Raw genomic sequence first — 17,312 nt, 5'->3', positions numbered from 1 at the left:
ATTCGGTTGCTGTTCAAATGACAAGAGATTACTTAAAATATTTTTAAAACTGTCTACTTTTTCTTCATTCCATAAAATTCTTTCAACTGATGTGCATTGTTTGTGGTCAGCATTGTTACCCATGATTGTCACGATAATTGGGAAATGAGACGAATCTACAGCTTCTAATACTTCAAAATCTAAAAGCTCGGCAATATTGTGAGACGCTAATGTCATATCTATTACACTGCTGCCATTATTATTGCAAAAAGTAAATTGACCCAGTGGATCAGAAGCACATCTACCATTCAAAATTGTTAAATTAGACATGTCTAAAAAATCTATCAATTCCTTTCCCTTGGTATTTACAAATAAATCCTTTGTTGTTCTAACCTGAGTTTCATGATTTTGAGAAAGACTGATATTTTGATAATCCCCGATTCTGCTGTTTAAGTCTCCAATTATTATGCACGAATCGGAAAAGCTATTAATGTGTGAAAATAGTTCGTTAACTTTTACCTGACATGATGGCGATATGTATACAAAAGTAATGTTAAATTTAATGTCGCCTCTATCTAATATTATTGTACACAACTGATCATTTTGACACAATACAGTAACCCTACTTACAAAATTATTTTTAATACCAATTACATACCCATTCATTGCTCTTCCTTTCTCTGATGATTTTGTTGCACATTGCTGTATTAATTTATAATTACATAATAGTGTATTATTATACGTTCCTTGCATCCAAGTCTCACACAAGAAGAATATAGTTGGTTGGAATTGGAGAAGATCTGCATAGAAATTTCCGGTTCGTTTTTGAAGTCCCTCGACGTTCCAGGCTACTATTTTTATTGTTGAAGATGATTGTAAAGGCTTTTGGTCTCAGGATTGCATAGGGGGGCCCGGTTTGACCAGTTCATTGACTTCGTTCGACGACTCATCATATTGAAAGGTTAGTTGTTTGTCCCCATCTCGCACAAATAGTTTCCCATTTTTGATTTTGACATTAGCACGTGGGTAGCTGAGCAATATCTCGGACTTCTTCTTTCGTAACTCAAAATTGGCTTTCTTCTCAAGGGGGGTGAGGTCGTCTCGAATTGTGATGGGCGTTCCTTTAAGATTACCCCAGTTGCGCATTACGGTTTGTTTGTCCCTTTGCCTCAAAAGTTTAATGAGGAGTGGTCTGGGGTTGTCAGGCGAAAATTTGCCAAGCCGGAAAGAATCATCGTAGTCTAATGTCGGAATTTTTAGGGTGGTAGCAAGGTTTTCAATAATTTTGTCTCGTTCAAAATAGTTTTCGTTTGGATTTTCTTTTATCCCGTACACCACAATGTTTTTACGCCTTTCATTCTCCTTAATGATTTGGATCTCAGTTTTTACCACTTTTACGTCACTGTTTAATACTTTTAGAGAACTGATAAACTCGTGAATTGGTTGCATCTCATTTTTTATAAGCACGGTCATTCGATTCTCTGTTGCCTGAATAGCTTTATTGATAATGGCTTCAATATTATCGCCCATCGTAGATTTAACTGCAGACTGGTTCAACTCACTTAGGTCCTGACTTTCTCGTTGATTTCTTTGTCTTTTTAAGTCGGATTTTGCAGTGGTTTCTGGAGGCGAAACTGAATTTCTGACATGTTTTTTTCGTGCTGTAGGTGTCGTAGGAAAAGCGTTATTTTCAGGCCGCAGAACTGCTATTGGGCTTGTTAGATCGAGTCTGCAATAACTAAATTCACCAGAATTATCTGTACTAGATTCAGATTTATTTATCTCTTTGTTGAGCTCGGTTTTTTGGTTAAGTTTGGAAAGTAGTTGGTTGAACATACTAAATATTCATTGTTCGAAACATTTGGATTTTACAGACCAAATTTTTTGTGCTAGATTTTACAGACTAGCGACTTTCATTGCTATTGTTAGCCAAAGAGAATTTTGTTAGATTTTACAGACTAACTTCAAGTAGGCGTATTAGGTAGAGCGAGAGAAAAGAAGGACACGTCCTCTCTACTCAGAAGCTAACCCGAGACTTTCCGCTAATATTTAACAATGGGACGCAAACATTCATCAGAAAAATATATCGCCAAACAAAATACACATTTTACAGAAAAAGTATAGAAAAATCTTTAAAAAGAATTACTTGAATGATTTCTGCGTCATTTTGGAAATGGAAGGTCTTGTTATTTTCTAAGTCTTAGGAAAAGATCAGTTGTGTGAGGCTATTGAGGTTAATCAATGTTTAATTTATAAGCGGAATTTATAGTTTATAATTGTTTTTTGTTAGACAAAGTTTTATTTTCCAATAGAGGATTTAATTTATTAGCTATATATCCCGTTTTGTTGACGAAATTCGAAAACTTGTGGAAAATTTGGTACTTCCGTAATATGCAAATACTTTCCAAGTATTTTATGTACTACAGGGGGTTATAATTTTAAAGAGATTGATTTTCTATAAAATTTTTCATTCCACGATCTTTGTTCATTTAACTACCACCTGTTAAATGGTGAAGTCAATAAACTGTTTGTATTTTTCACTATCGGTGTTAAATTTAACAATTAAACATTTTGAAATGAAGATATTCTCATAAAATAAAAATATTTTTATTGAGTTAAAATTTTAAATGTATTCTTTAATTTATGGTTTAATTAATTGATCTAGAACTCGTAAGTCAATAAACGTTTGCCATCACATAGTCTATGACAGCTTCCCTTGCTGTTCCTCATGCCGCGTCACATGAAAATAGGAATATGACATTTTAACTTGATTTAATTTATAAGGACTTGTACGTTTATTTACACAACCACAATTATTTATTAAACGTATTTCTCATCTATCAGTGCTGCAGAGGCGTGTTATACATGTTCCCCCTAAATGGGTTCTATCCTCTCCATTCTGTAATATAATCTTTAACTTAATGTTCCATCACCATACCTTCACACTGTGTATTATTGGAGCATAACTTTACAAGAAATTGTTACAGTAGAACGAATCGTACCTTCCTTTGGGTCCAATCCTACCAAAACTTTCCCATCTGGTGCATATCCACAACAAGATAATTAAATAGGTGCATCCTTAAATTAATTTCTGTAATTGGTAATTATTTGCACTACAAAATCTCGCTTTTGGGAAATTATTGACTATATATGAAACATATATTTGCAGTAAAAATAAAATAGAATGGACCCCATGCGATCGCGTATTCCATTTTCTTCGTATTCTTTGGGATTTGGAGTTTTATCGAAATGGCGAAAGATAAGCGAGCGGCCGGCAATTCCGGTTGGCGAACTTCGGAGTGCAAATTGCACACTTTGGAACTTTAAGGAGGCTGGTTTGGATCCCTCCTGGCGCAAGTCTGTTTCAAACATAAGGTTAAGAAATGTTCTTACCAGGTTAAATTCTGGCTTATTGTGATTGCTCATGCGGCCGGGATTTGGTTGCGATGAGGGAGAAAATTCGGAATTATTTTGGTAATTAATCATAAAAGGATTAATTGGATTTTTTCTATCGTATACTAAAATTTAAATGCTTGCCTGTAATGATGAATTATTATGTAATTACTGAATAATTAATTTGTCTAATTAATGAGATAGGAAATTTTTCAAACTTTTTTGAAACTGGATTTATAATTTTTATTTAATTAACTACTCGACTTTCATTAATTACTAAATTATAAAGTCAATAATTAATTCATGTAATCATTAATGATATTTTTAATTCACAATTAATTTTATAAACATCATTAAAACTTGGAAAATGCCGATTATTTATGAAACAAAAGCCATGACACGAATAAATACAAACATACATATACTAATCTCTAAAATATCTCATATGTTTTCTCCTGTTCAAAAGATGTGCATTTGCGATAAAATTTGTGGCTCGTTAATTTCAATAGGGGAATCATTTAGGTGGAACATAGTGAGAAGATAAAAAATAAAATTTGAAACTAATGCAAAAGTTTAGAGGTAATAATCATAGTTGTGAAACGGTCGTAATCATTTTAGTTATTTAGGTCGTTTGTTTCTTGTTTTTTGTTTCCTTGTTAGTTCTTTGTTTCTTTTGCAGAAATATTTAAATATCCAGAGTGAGAAAAGTAACTCGGGGAATTGTTTTTTTAAGAAAAATTTTGATAAATCTAAGAATATGACTACTAATATTAAATTAATTAGTTTGCAATATTTTAACCTTGTATACCTCTAATTGCTCGGAATACAATTAGTAATTCATTCTCTGTTATTCTTTTCACGATCGAAAACATATTTGGGTATACGAAAATGGCTACAAATTAGGAGGTATTTAGATTGAAAAACTTGCATAAAATGTTGCAATTTTAATCCAGGAAAAATGAGAAATCCCAAAAATTTCAAAAAGCTACAATTTTTAACAAATAAATCGTGTGGTAATTTATGTTCTGCATGTGTAAAAATGTAAATACGAAAAAATAATTTTAAAATGGTTATAATCCACGTTTATGGATAACATCTTGTCGAGATTTTTTCACCTGAAGTGCATGATATCAATTTTGTAAAATTAATACTAATGGATTTCTTTGCAAAAAATGCAACTAGGCGCCGTTTTTACGAATTGTAACAGCTTTTATTTTCATGGTCCCTGGTGGACAGGCCATGAAACAGCTTTTATTTTCATGGTCCCTGGTGGACAGGCCATGAAACAGCTTCTATTTTCATGGTCCGTTGTGGCCAGGCCATGAAACAGCTTTTATTTTCATGGTCCGTGGTGGACAGGCCATGAAACAGCTTTTATTTTCATGGTCCGTGGTGGACAGGCCATGAAACAGCTTTTATTTTCATGGGCCGTGGTGGACAGGCTATGAAACAGCTTTTATTTTCATGGTCCGTGGTGGACAGGCCATGAAACAGCTTTTATTTTCATGGTCCGTGGTGGACAGGCCATGAAACAGCTTTTATTTTCATGGTCCGTGGTGGACAGGCCATGAAACAGCTTTTATTTTCATGGTCCGTGGTGGACAGGCCATGAAACAGCTTTTATTTTCATGGTCCGTGGTGGACAGGCCATGAAACAGTTTTATTTTCATGGTCCGTGGTGGACAGGCCATGAAACAGCTTTTATTTTCATGGTCCGTGGTGGACAGGCCATGAAACAGCTTTTATTTTCGTGGTCTGTGGTGGACAGGCCATGAAACAGCTTTTATTTTCATGGTCCGTGGTGGACAGGCCATGAAACAGCTTTTATTTTCATGGTCCGTGGTGGACAGGCCATGAAACAGCTTTTATTTTCATGGTCCGTGGTGGACAGGCCATGAAACAGCTTTTATTTTCATGGTCCGTGGTGGACAGGCCATGAAACAGCTTTTATTTTCATGGTCTGTGGTGGACAGGCCATGAAACAGCTTTTATTTTCATGGTCCGTGGTGGACAGGCCATGAAACAGCTTTTATTTTCATGGTCCGTGGTGGACAGGCCATGAAACAGCTTTTATTTTCATGGTCCGTGGTGGACAGGCCATGAAACAGCTTTTATTTTCATGGTCCGTGGTGGACAGGCCATGAAACAGCTTTTATTTTCATGGTCTGTGGTGGACAGGCCATGAAACAGCTTTTATTTTCATGGTCTGTGGTGGACAGGCCATGAAACAGCTTTTATTTTCATGGTCCGTGGTGGACAGGCCATGAAACAGCTTTTATTTTCATGGTCCGTGGTGGACAGGCCATGAAACAGCTTTTATTTTCATGGTCTGTGGTGGACAGGCCATGAAACAGCTTTTATTTTAATGGTCCGTGGTGGACAGGCCATGAAACAGCTTTTATTTTCATGGTCCGTGGTGGACAGGCCATGAAACAGCTTTTATTTTCATGGTCCGTGGTGGACAGGCCATGAAACAGCTTTTATTTTCATGGTCCGTGGTGGACAGGCCATGAAACAGCTTTTATTTTCATGGTCCGTGGTGGACAGGCCATGAAACAGCTTTTATTTTCATGGTCCGTGGTGGACAGGCCATGAAACAGCTTTTATTTTCATGGTCCGTGGTGGACAGGCCATGAAACAGCTTTTATTTTCATGGTCCGTGGTACAACCATTCCCAAACAACCAGACAAGATAATCTCCATCAGACAACCACGAAAATCACCATGGGACCCGAAAACCGAACCCGAATGTTATGGTTTATAGTTATGGTTCGGGTCCATCCGTCAGACACACTATAACATCCAGTGCAGTGCATACCGCTGCACCAACCCCAACTGCAAACATGTGTAGTGTGCACGTTTGCACTAACCAAGATGGTCGTTTCATGGCATGAACTGTGTGTTTAGTGTGCACATGTTTGCACTAACCAAGATTGTCGTTTCATGGCATGAACTGTGTGTTTAGTGTGCACATGTTTGCACTAACCAAGATTGTCGTTTCATGGCATGAACTGTGTGTTTAGTGTGCACATGTTTGCACTAACCAAGATTGTCGTTTCATGGCATGAACTGTGTGTTTAGTGTGCACATGTTTGCACTAACCAAGATTGTCGTTTCATGGCATGAACTGTGTGTTTAGTGTGCACATGTTTGCACTAACCAAGATTGTCGTTTCATGGCATGAACTGTGTGTTTAGTGTGCACATGTTTGCACTAACCAAGATTGTCGTTTCATGGCATGAACTGTGTGTTTAGTGTGCACATGTTTGCACTAACCAAGATTGTCGTTTCATGGCATGAACTGTGTGTTTAATGTGCACATGTTTGCACTAACCAAGATTGTCGTTTCATGGCATGAACTGTGTGTTTAGTGTGCACATGTTTGCACTAACCAAGATTGTCGTTTCATGGCATGAACTGTGTGTTTAGTGTGCACATGTTTGCACTAACCAAGATTGTCGTTTCATGGCATGAACTGTGTGTTTAGTGTGCACATGTTTGCACTAACCAAGATTGTCGTTTCATGGCATGAACTGTGTGTTTAGTGTGCACATGTTTGCACTAACCAAGATTGTCGTTTCATGGCATGAACTGTGTGTTTAGTGTGCACATGTTTGCACTAACCAAGATTGTCGTTTCATGGCATGAACTGTGTGTTTAGTGTGCACATGGAAACCGCATGCAAACACGTGCGCACGAAACAAACAGTTCATGCCATGAACCGACAATCATGTTTAGTGCAAACATGTGCACACTAAACACACAGTTCATGCCATGAAACGACAATCTTGGTTAGTGCAAACATGTGCACACTAAACACACAGTTCATGCCATGAAACGACAATCTTGGTTAGTGCAAACGTGCACACTGCACATGTTTGCAGTTGGGGTTGGTGCAGCGGTGTGCACTGCACTGGCTGTTATCCGAGAGTGGTTATCATGGTTGTCTGATGGAGATTATCTTGTCTGGTTGTTTGGGAATGGTTGTACCACGGACCATGAAAATAAAAGCTGTTTCATGGCCTGTCCACCACGGACCATGAAAATAAAAGCTGTTTCATGGCCTGTCCACCACGGACCATGAAAAAGTCTTTGTTGCCTTTTCCATGAAACCACCACCCGAGAGCGTGTCCACCGTGGACCATGAATCCTACATTGGAAAAATAAGGGATTTCAAAACTTTTCTCTAAACCTAACCTAACCTGACCTAACCTAACCTAACCTAACCTAACCTAACCTAACCTAACCTAACCTAACCTAACCAAAAATTTATCAGAATTCTACCATGTCCAATTCCAACTAGAGTCTGGTTACTAGATAGATAAAAACTAAATACATTTTGTCTACCAATTTTTGTCAGGACAAAACGTAACACCGCCAGGCAGAAAATGTAAACAATTAAACCAACTCAAACAAGAACAGTTCAATCATTCAGGAATAATGGAAAACTAAATGAAACAATTGAAACCTTTGTCATTTGAACTATAACCATACAATAACTTATACACGATTAGTAAGGATGTTGTTTGGTTCAATACGAAATCTTGTGTTATAAGGGTCGTTCCCCGGTCAACAAAGTTATATCCAAATCGAATTTTCAACAATCTAAGAGACTTGAATTGTTTTCTGGCATGCAGACTGATATTTCTTCCCTTACCCATCCCTGGTTCTTCTTGATGGCCTTAAGCTCATCATGAATAATACAGAAGCGTCCGAGTGGTTGTTTGACCAATGTTAAAATTATTTAATTAGTACCTATATATTCCATCTAAGTATGATTTTTTCGCGCTCTAACGATTTTGATGTATGATGGCTTAAAATTTGCATAATTTTCTGTACATGAAGAGTCCGTAATAATATTGGGGTGGCCCATGTGTGGTTTTTGCGCTACGAGCCAAAATGTGCGAATTTTTTGCGAATTTTGAGAAATTTGATTTTTGACTCAAAATCGTCAAAATTCGGCCGAATATCACTGGAAATAATTTTAAAAATTATTTTGCACCAGAATTTGGCCACTGCCTCGAATTTGGGGCCCATTTTCCAATTTACAGGATTTTGAAAAATAATTGAATTTCGCGTATTATTAGTACACGATCGAAATATGGAATTTATTAAACGTTATTAACGTACTGCTCAAACATAGACGTAATACGTGATAATCAAGATGAGCTGCTGTCAGTTTGAGCATGCAGTAACTGATGACAACTTTTTGCTAATAATTCATAATTTTGTTACCAACTCGAACGTTGTTAATAAGTCATAAGACCTTTGGAATTATATTTTGCCACTGCCTTGAATTGAGATACCCTCTTGACCAATTCGAGTCAAAAATATTTTGATGTGTTGCTTGAGCCAGCTCGAATAAAACTAAAAATTTTTATGATACAAGGGAATCATTAGATATGTTGTTGCTAAATGGTAATTTTGTAAGTAATTCGGAATTTTGTTATTCACGACTAAACCTCGAATTTAGTTATTGCTACTAAGATATTCTTAAACTAGACACCTTATACACACTCTAGGTGTAAGCATAGTTTTCTAACTTTGATTTGTTCCTAATACAAAAATAAACATTGTTAAAATGAATCTGATAAACATACCATCTGATTGGGAATTTTGTAAAAAACGAAATTCTGTTAATAATCCGTCAACTTAAATTTACTCAAAATTTAGAAAATATGTCAAAACGTCGTTTATAATTCAAGAAAGGTTGTTAATAATGCGTCCACTTGTTTTTATTAACTCAAATTAATTGTTGTCCATAAATTTAGTTTTTATGTACGTTCTTTGCTCTGATGGAGAACCAAACGTATGTAGAAAGTGGTAAAAAATTTTCAGTCTGTCGAATGCAGCGCCGCTGAACTATGGTCCAGGAATTAAAATTAAGCACATTTCTTGCTGAGAGGCTTATTGGCCGATCTTGTAATGCTTAACAGCATTGACGATTGAAATTCGGATCACTTTTCCAATTGCTGAGCGATATTCAAAATTCCGACTGTTTTGGAAACTTTAGGTCAAAAGGCGAAATATATATTCCCAGATTTTTAAAATTCGACCACACCCCCTTGCAATTAAGGTCACAAGTTCAAAAAACACGCAAAATAAAAATAATTCCTGCAGCGGAATTTCAAAGTATAAAAATCGAATCGCTAGTCGAAAACATAACCCGATGCACAGGTCACATTTGAAAATTTTCAAGTGGTCACATGCCCACTCCCCATTGGGTGTGGCTCTGGGCGTCTTTTCGATTTCACCCAAAACATGGGGTGTGACATATCATTTTTCTCAGCTCAACGAGGATATACCGGCAGAGGAAGTAAAATTCCGAAACCACACCCCTGGTTGGTGTGGCTATTGGCGATTTCCCGGTTTAATCGATACCCTGTCATGTGATATGTCATTTTTCTCAGCCGGATGAGGGAATCTCAACGAAATTATAAAAATCAGAAACCACACCCCCGGTGGGTCTGGCCATAAGGGTTTTACCGGGTTAGTTAAAACCCTGTCATGCGATATGTCATTTTTCTCCGCCGAATGATAGGATCTCAACGAAATTATAAAAATATATTATACGACATTTTAAAATTACGTGGGCGTGGTGGGAGGGGGTGTGGCTTTTATTGAGATCCCACTTTTGCGCCGCAGCTATTGCACCTACAGGGTCAAAATTGAACATGAACATACCTTGGGTCAATTAAAACAAGGACCATTTTCGCTTTTTTCGAAATTAGGTCACGGTGACCGTGTGTAGGTCAAAATGCAAAATCCGTCAAATAGGTCTTAATCGGGTCATGTGGGGTATCGTCGAAAAGTCTTGATGAGAGGATGTAGAATATATACTTTATGCGGTGTATGACCACTCCCAGATGCTTCAAGGCAGAAAAACGAGAAATTTCAATTCTCCAGAATTTAACACAGCAGTAGATTGGGAGCCAACATGGGAGTAGATAGGCAAAAACTCGAAATTTATTTTCTGGCTCTAGAACGTCAGGGGGTGGTCCCAGACCCCACAAAGTATATATATTCTGAATCCTCTCCAACCTTTAGTTTCCCGTCCAAGGGGGTGTGAAAAATCGTTTGTACAGTTCGTCATTAGAACTCAAGTCGCCTAGAGCCACACCGACCGGTGGTCCAGTTTCAGAAATTTCATAATTCAGTTGAGATCCCATCATTCAGCTGAGAAAAATGGCACATCACATGACAGCGTTCCAACTAACCCGGTAAAACCCTTATAGCCACACCCACCGGGGGTGTGGTTTCTGATTTTTATAATTTCGTTGAGATTCCCTCATCCGGCTGAGAAAAATGACATACCACATGACAGGGTTTCGATTAAACCGGGAAAACGCAAATAGCCACACCCACCGGGGGTGTGGTTTAGGAATTCTACTTACTCTGTCGGAATCTCCTCGTCGAGCTGAGAAAAATGATATGTCACACCTCATGTTTTGGGTGAAATCGAAAAGACGCCCAGAGCCACACCCAATGGGGGGTGGGCATGTGACCACTTGAAAATTTTCAAATGTGACCTGTGCATCGGGTTATGTTTTCGACAAGCGATTCGATTTTTATGCTTTGAAATTCCGCTGCAGGAATTATTTTTATTTTGCGTGTTTTTTGAACTTGTGACCTTAATTGCAAGGGGCAGTGCTCCGATCGGTATCGGAATGTCCCGATACCGTACCGTCGGGAATCGGAACGGTACGGTATAAAATAGTCCACTGTTCCGAAAAAAAATATCGGGACAAACCGATTTCGGAACGGGACAACCACCTGTCCCGATAAGTTCGGAACGGTATCGAGCTTTCCCGTACCGATACCGATCCGAAATTATCGGGATATACCGAAAACAATTTTCTCTTTTTTCATGTGGGTAGGGTAATGTCTTGTGTTACTCAGAGTAACGTACTACATTCATGAAACATCCAGTGTAGCCTGCTTTAGCCTGAATAATCCTCCTAAATCCATTATGCGTCAATTCCAAATTTGATTTTCTAAACCTGTGAAACTTCCAGTCGAATCAGCTAATTTGTTAAAAATAGTCTCAATATCTGTGTAAATACATGGCGTGCTTGGCAACTGTACAACTATTACCAAGTCTGTCTACCGACAGACTCGGTAGTACCGAGTTCAGTTATAAAACTCATCCTATCGATGGAATTTTGTACACATTTATGACATCATACTAACATACTATTTTACTATAACCAGTACTTTGGTACCTATAAAATGGGTCAAGCCGACCCGATTGTAAGCTGGCAAGTTAATAACAAATTAACAGAAATTATTAACCCGGACTACCGGATATAAAGTGGGGGCGTGGCAGCTGGGGTTGGAATTACAACGAATTGGTAAATAGGAAGAATGCAAATCTAAGCCGAGAATGACTGCACCGTTTTTTATAACTCTCAGTTTCACATATTTAATAAGTATAATTAATAATTAAATTACATCAATATATTACTATATATTATTATTATTATATTATTATTATTATTATTATTACAATACATCAAGGAACTATTGGAAAATACCGAAAATTTAGACGAAATTACCAAACTTAGTCCTGACGAGATTATGGAATTATTAAAAATATGCCTCTCGTCAACGTATTTCAATTACAATGGAAGTTTTTACCATCAGAAAGAAGGTGCCGCCATGGGAAGTCCTATTTCTCCAATAATTGCAGAAATATTTCTACAATTACTAGAAAATTTAATCATAAGAAGTAACCGAAACATCTTATTCTGGAAGAGGTTTGTAGATGACATCTTTGCTATCGTAAGGAAAAGAAAACTGCAACAAATTTTAAGAGAAATTAATGCCTTCCACCCCGCAATTAAATTCACACTCGAGGAAGATAAGGATGGAAAGCTACCGTTCCTAGATGTGATGCTTTATGACAAACCTGACACGTCAATTGGCCACTATGTGTACAGAAAAGAAACTCACACCAACCAATATTTAAACTACAAGTCGTTTCACCCCCAAGCACATAAAATAGGAGTGATGGATACGTTGTTAAACCGGGCTTACCAACTTTCAGATGATGACCACCTCGACCAAGAACTTGAGTTTACGATGAACGTCCTACAAGAAAATGGTTACCCTAGAAGAACTATCGCACACAGAAAAAGGATAGTTTTCCAAAAAATCCAAACTGGAACACGATCCAAACAGGATGAAAAGGAAAAAAGAATTATCCTCCCATGGGCCGGAAACATAACAAATAAAATTGCAAGATATCTAAAACACAAACTAGAAGTCGAAATTGGCTATTTTCCCGGACCCAAATTATGCACAATGCTTTGTAATGCAAAACAAAAATCTGTGAAACCCCAATGTGGAGTCTACTCCCTACAATGTAAATCCTGTCCAGCCACATACATAGGTGAGACCGAAAGAGATTACAAAACAAGGATTAAAGAACATGAACAAGCTATATTACATCAAAACGTAAAGATTTCTCCAGTGGCTCTCCATATGATCACCAATAACCACCAATTGGATAAAGACTCATACAAACTAATAATCAAAGAACCTAGGAAGTTTTTTCGGAAATTCAAAGAATCATTACACATCAAAAATCTGGACAACAAAATCAACATTTCAAAAGGATTAATTGTCAGTCCAATATGGTGCGCAGCACTTGTCAGTTCTTTAAAATATCGTCAACCATAATAGTTTCCATGTATAAATCATTTATAAAACTCAAGATGTAAATTGAAGTATGTACATTTTATCAACAATTTTTTGATTACTTTGTGTGCCTGATGAAGTTTGATGTATTCAGACGAAAGCTCGTACAATAAATGATATTTCAAGATGATATCCTCTGATACCGTTCAAATCAATACAACTTATTATTATTACTACATAATATGTTAATTACATAAATATATATAACTGCAAGTAGATATCAAAAGCTGTAGGAGAGTCATATATTGGCAAAAGAACGGAAAAGTCCTGGTTTGTGCTGAAATTTATTTCCTTCTGGTATAATACATTGCAAATGTAACATTGGTCGTCATAATAAAACCGGAACTCATTAGAAAGAATGAACATTGGTTTTCACGAAGAAATTCGGAATATCCCGTTCCGAACCGTCGGTTTTCGGTACGGTACGGTATCGGCTCGGAAAAATGATCGGGACAGTTCGGTACGGTATAGAAATATAGCTTCGGGAATCGGGACGGAATGCCTCAATCGGAACGCCGTTCCGATCGGGTCGTCCCGATACCGTACCGATCGGAGCACTAGCAAGGGGGTGTGGTCGAATTTTAAAAATCTGGGAATATGCATTTCGCCTTTCGACCTAAAGTTTCCAAAACAGTCGGAATTTTGAATATCGCTCAACAATTGGAAAAGTGATCCGAATTTCAATCGTCAATGCTGTTAAGCATTACAAGATCGGCCAATAAGCCTCTCAGCAAGATATAATCTAAAATGTGCTTAATTATTATGCCTCGACCATAACTACGAGTGAAGGGATTTATTTACAAATTGCAGGAAATAATAAATCAATGAAGTGTATGATTTCCCATCATTTATTACCGCTTCAGGCTTTCGATGAAGGCTTGCTTCAGTTCCGAATGAGGCTTACATTTGTCATCCATGAATCTACGATAGGTGTACATATGTCTTGTCTTTCACCTATGCAAGTGTAATTAGAACCACATCGTACAACGAAACCGAGTGTAAAACCCAATGGGAAATTTATTAAAAATTACGACACAATTGGCAAATGACAACAAAAATAATGATATATGTACTTGAAATGGTAGACACATTAAATTAAAAATATGGTTTGATCCATTCAAACTTACAAAAAACATAAACTTAAAACTTATGTTACATATGTAAATACAATATCAGCTTTGCATCTCCCTACGGCGAAAAAAACGAGGGATCCAGTAAAAACTGATGAAACACATTATGAAATATTTATAAATATCTATGTCAAACAGACTTCCCGTTGCGGTCATTGTTATGCTGCAATTCCTCAGATATGCGGACAACGCTATCCCCCAAAGTAAAACTCATCCTGGCAATATGCTGCCTTGTAGTATTACCAGGATAAATTATGGATGGCGATTCACAGTCTATTGATAAATCTTGTTCCTCAGTACTCGTCACCTGTAAAACTTGGTCCCGTCCTTTGATACTAATTCCTCTTTGACTCGGTACACATAAAGTTTTCAAGACTTTTTCGAGTTTCAACTGAGTTTGACAGGAAATATGTGAAATGTCATCCATAACCATTAATTCAGTTACAATTCGTTTCACGGAAGGTTTTAACCTAAAAAGAATAAGCGGCTGAGCCCTAGCGTTGAAAACTTTGTATAATTCAAGGATCCCTTGAGCTGCCGTGTAGTCGGCGAAATGCATGTGGAAGCAATCAATGACAACCGGCAGCCTTCCGGAAGCCCATTTATCTCCGCATTTCATTAATACAGTACGCATATACTCGGTAGATGGGAAGGTTAAGGAACGGTCAAGATCAACGAGAATGAATCTCGCTCCGTTTTGCGAGAACTATAAATTTAAAATATTGTTTTGTTACAGCTCGTATGTACATACACAATTGTACAAATTACGTAACTTTGTTGCTGCTTACTTTGCATCGATTAACTCTAATTTTTGGAGATGCCGCCCAATACAATAGGAACAATACTGATATCAGAAATCCTAGCAATACCCCGTATTGTAGCCCGGCAAACAGACTAACGGAAAAAGTCGCTAGCCACGGAATCAGATCCATTTCTATTCAAGAAAGAATTTTTCGTAAAAATAACGCCTTGAAATTGTTATTTTTACACTTAAATTAAATTCACTTACTTTTGCATCTCCAAAGTCTTCTCGGCATCATAAAATCAATTGTAAAAATGGCAGAAATAATATTCATGGCACCAATGGCTGGTTTGGGGATGTAGTAAAAATATGGGGTGAGAAACTGAAGTGACAAAAGCATGAGGATTCCCGTAACAATTCCCCCCATCGGTGTCTCGACTCCACTAGCGGCGTTTACCCCGGTACATGGGAATCCCCCAGTGATTGGCATTGAGGAAAAAAAACTGGCGAAAATGTTGGACACGCCAATGGCTATTAATTCCTGAGTCGAATCAATACTCTTGGATCCAGCAAATTGCTTTGCATTCAAAGAGTGTTGCATTAGTGCCAAGAATGGAAGAACGAGAAGGGCTGAGCCATCTTCTCTAATTAATTTCCAAACTGTATAAGTAATTATTTGTCCTGGTTTGGAAGAGTCGCCAATTGCTGTTGAATTGATTTCAAAGCTAAATGGCGGTAAAGTTGGGGAAGGAATTCCGGGTACGATGAAACCTACATAGTATGGTATAAACTAGGTTAGGTTAGGTTTAAATTATACAACATATCACTCATATTTAGTACGTAAATATTACCTAGAATTCCGACAATTTCTTCACTTCCTATGGCGGAAAATATGATGGTACAGACGGTTGTGACAATTATCCCCTTTGAAACTGAGATCAGCCAGATAATTTTATTCCATGGCCTCCCTCGTTTCACAAGGCAGCTAAATATCCGTTCAAGTTTCTGTCAATTTCAAATAAAACATATTAGCAAAAGAAATTACTTTCATATCAGAACTTAGATCTTAACTTACCCTCAAAACAAGTAGTACAACGAGACAGATCGAGCCTACAATGACATCCCACTCTCCAATCTCTCGAATATGTTTCACCGACCCTGTCGCAACCTCAATGAGGCTGATTCCAGTAAAGTCAATCCCAAGGAGGGCCTTCGTCTGGGTGTAACAAATTGTAAGTGCAGCTGCCGACGTAAATCCACTTGCGACCGGGATAGATATGAAGTTTACAATGAATCCGAGTTGCATGATACCCATACTCAGAGTTATAACCCCGGTAAGAAAAGCAAGTAGAACGGCATACTCTGGAGGTTTGTCTTGCCCATAAGTCCACGTCATAATCGACATTATCGCAGTTGGTCCAATGGTTATGTAGTTTGTACTTCCGAGAAACACGTAGACAAAGCATCCCATAAAACTTGAGAATAATCCATACTGCATACATATAATCAAAATTTATTAGTTTTTCACCAATTAATTTTTTTGAAATATAAAGAGAGATTGTATACTCGAGGTGGTAATCCTGCCATTAATCCTAACGCCAAACATTGTGGAATTAAGGTCAAACCAACGAGAAACCCGGCCATTGAATCATGCAAACATTTCCTCGCGTTATAATTGGGCAGCCACTTTGTAACTGGACATATCCGTCTCGCCTGTTTTGTACAATATTCATGGAATGGGACGTTAGTATTTAAATCATCGTCACTACTGCCATGATTTGGGTTATAATTGTTAGTCGGAAGTTCGGAAGTGGGAAGGTCATCCAAACCAACGCTTGACAATTGAGAGTGAAAGTGTTGAAGAAATAAATTGCCAGGAGATGTGGCTGACATGGGCAAAATACCATTAATGTGGGGAGATCGGGGCCCTGGGGTATATTCGTGTAAGTATTGCTTCTCCATTACGCACATCAAAATTACAAAATTAATCGAGAGGAAGGTACGTGTTCACCAACATCCGACAACTGAAGAGACAAATGTTGAAAATCTGTATGAACCTATCGGATTGAATATTATATTAAAGTCATAAATATTACTAGTGTGGGTTGAGAATTAATTTCACATCTGCATTATAGATCTACGACGAGATTCAGGTTTTCCCAAAAAGATGGACTTTTATTAATTTGTGAGCAACTGCTAAAAATGAAAGATGAGAATGATTACCATATGAATAAGAATATGTAAGTAATTGATTACGTCAGTGAAAATCAACAACAAATTACTCATTTAAATTGTAATGGGCAAAAGAATATTAAGCATTTCGAACACCTGCTTTTATTAATAGCATTTGGTACACAATTGGAAATGGAA

At 37.4% G+C, this 17,312-nt stretch overlaps 1 protein-coding gene across 1 annotated transcript; it reads right to left on the bottom strand.

Annotated features, from left to right (window-relative positions):
- Window positions 1–14,062: 14,062 nt before the first annotated feature.
- Window positions 14,063–16,957, bottom strand: LOC110850525 (sodium-independent sulfate anion transporter). Its single transcript, XM_022097960.2, has 6 exons — window positions 16,509–16,957; window positions 16,018–16,434; window positions 15,794–15,947; window positions 15,210–15,713; window positions 14,989–15,134; window positions 14,063–14,906 (listed from the first exon to the last, which is right to left on the bottom strand). Exons 1-6 carry the CDS (start codon window positions 16,911–16,913, stop codon window positions 14,331–14,333), a joined length of 2,202 nt encoding a protein of 733 aa, XP_021953652.2. The 5' UTR covers window positions 16,914–16,957; the 3' UTR covers window positions 14,063–14,330.
- Window positions 16,958–17,312: the final 355 nt, after the last annotated feature.

Source organism: Folsomia candida, unplaced genomic scaffold, assembly GCF_002217175.1.
Source record: "Folsomia candida strain VU population unplaced genomic scaffold, ASM221717v1 Fcan01_Sc005, whole genome shotgun sequence".
In the NCBI taxonomy this organism is placed as follows: Eukaryota; Metazoa; Arthropoda; class Collembola; order Entomobryomorpha; family Isotomidae; genus Folsomia; species Folsomia candida.
The sequence above is the reverse complement of the archived record's forward strand: the minus strand, read 5'-3'. Positions and strand labels throughout refer to the sequence as shown.

Coding starts and splice junctions, on each gene's coding strand:
- LOC110850525 (XM_022097960.2), bottom strand. CDS start 16,913: ATGTGCGTAATGGAGAAGCAATACTTACACGAATATACCCCAGGGCCC. Junction 16,435..16,508: donor TGGCAGGATTACCACCTCGA/GTATACAATCTC, acceptor ATATGTATGCAG/TATGGATTATTCTCAAGTTT. Junction 15,714..15,793: donor AGAAATTGTCGGAATTCTAG/GTAATATTTACG, acceptor CATACTATGTAG/GTTTCATCGTACCCGGAATT.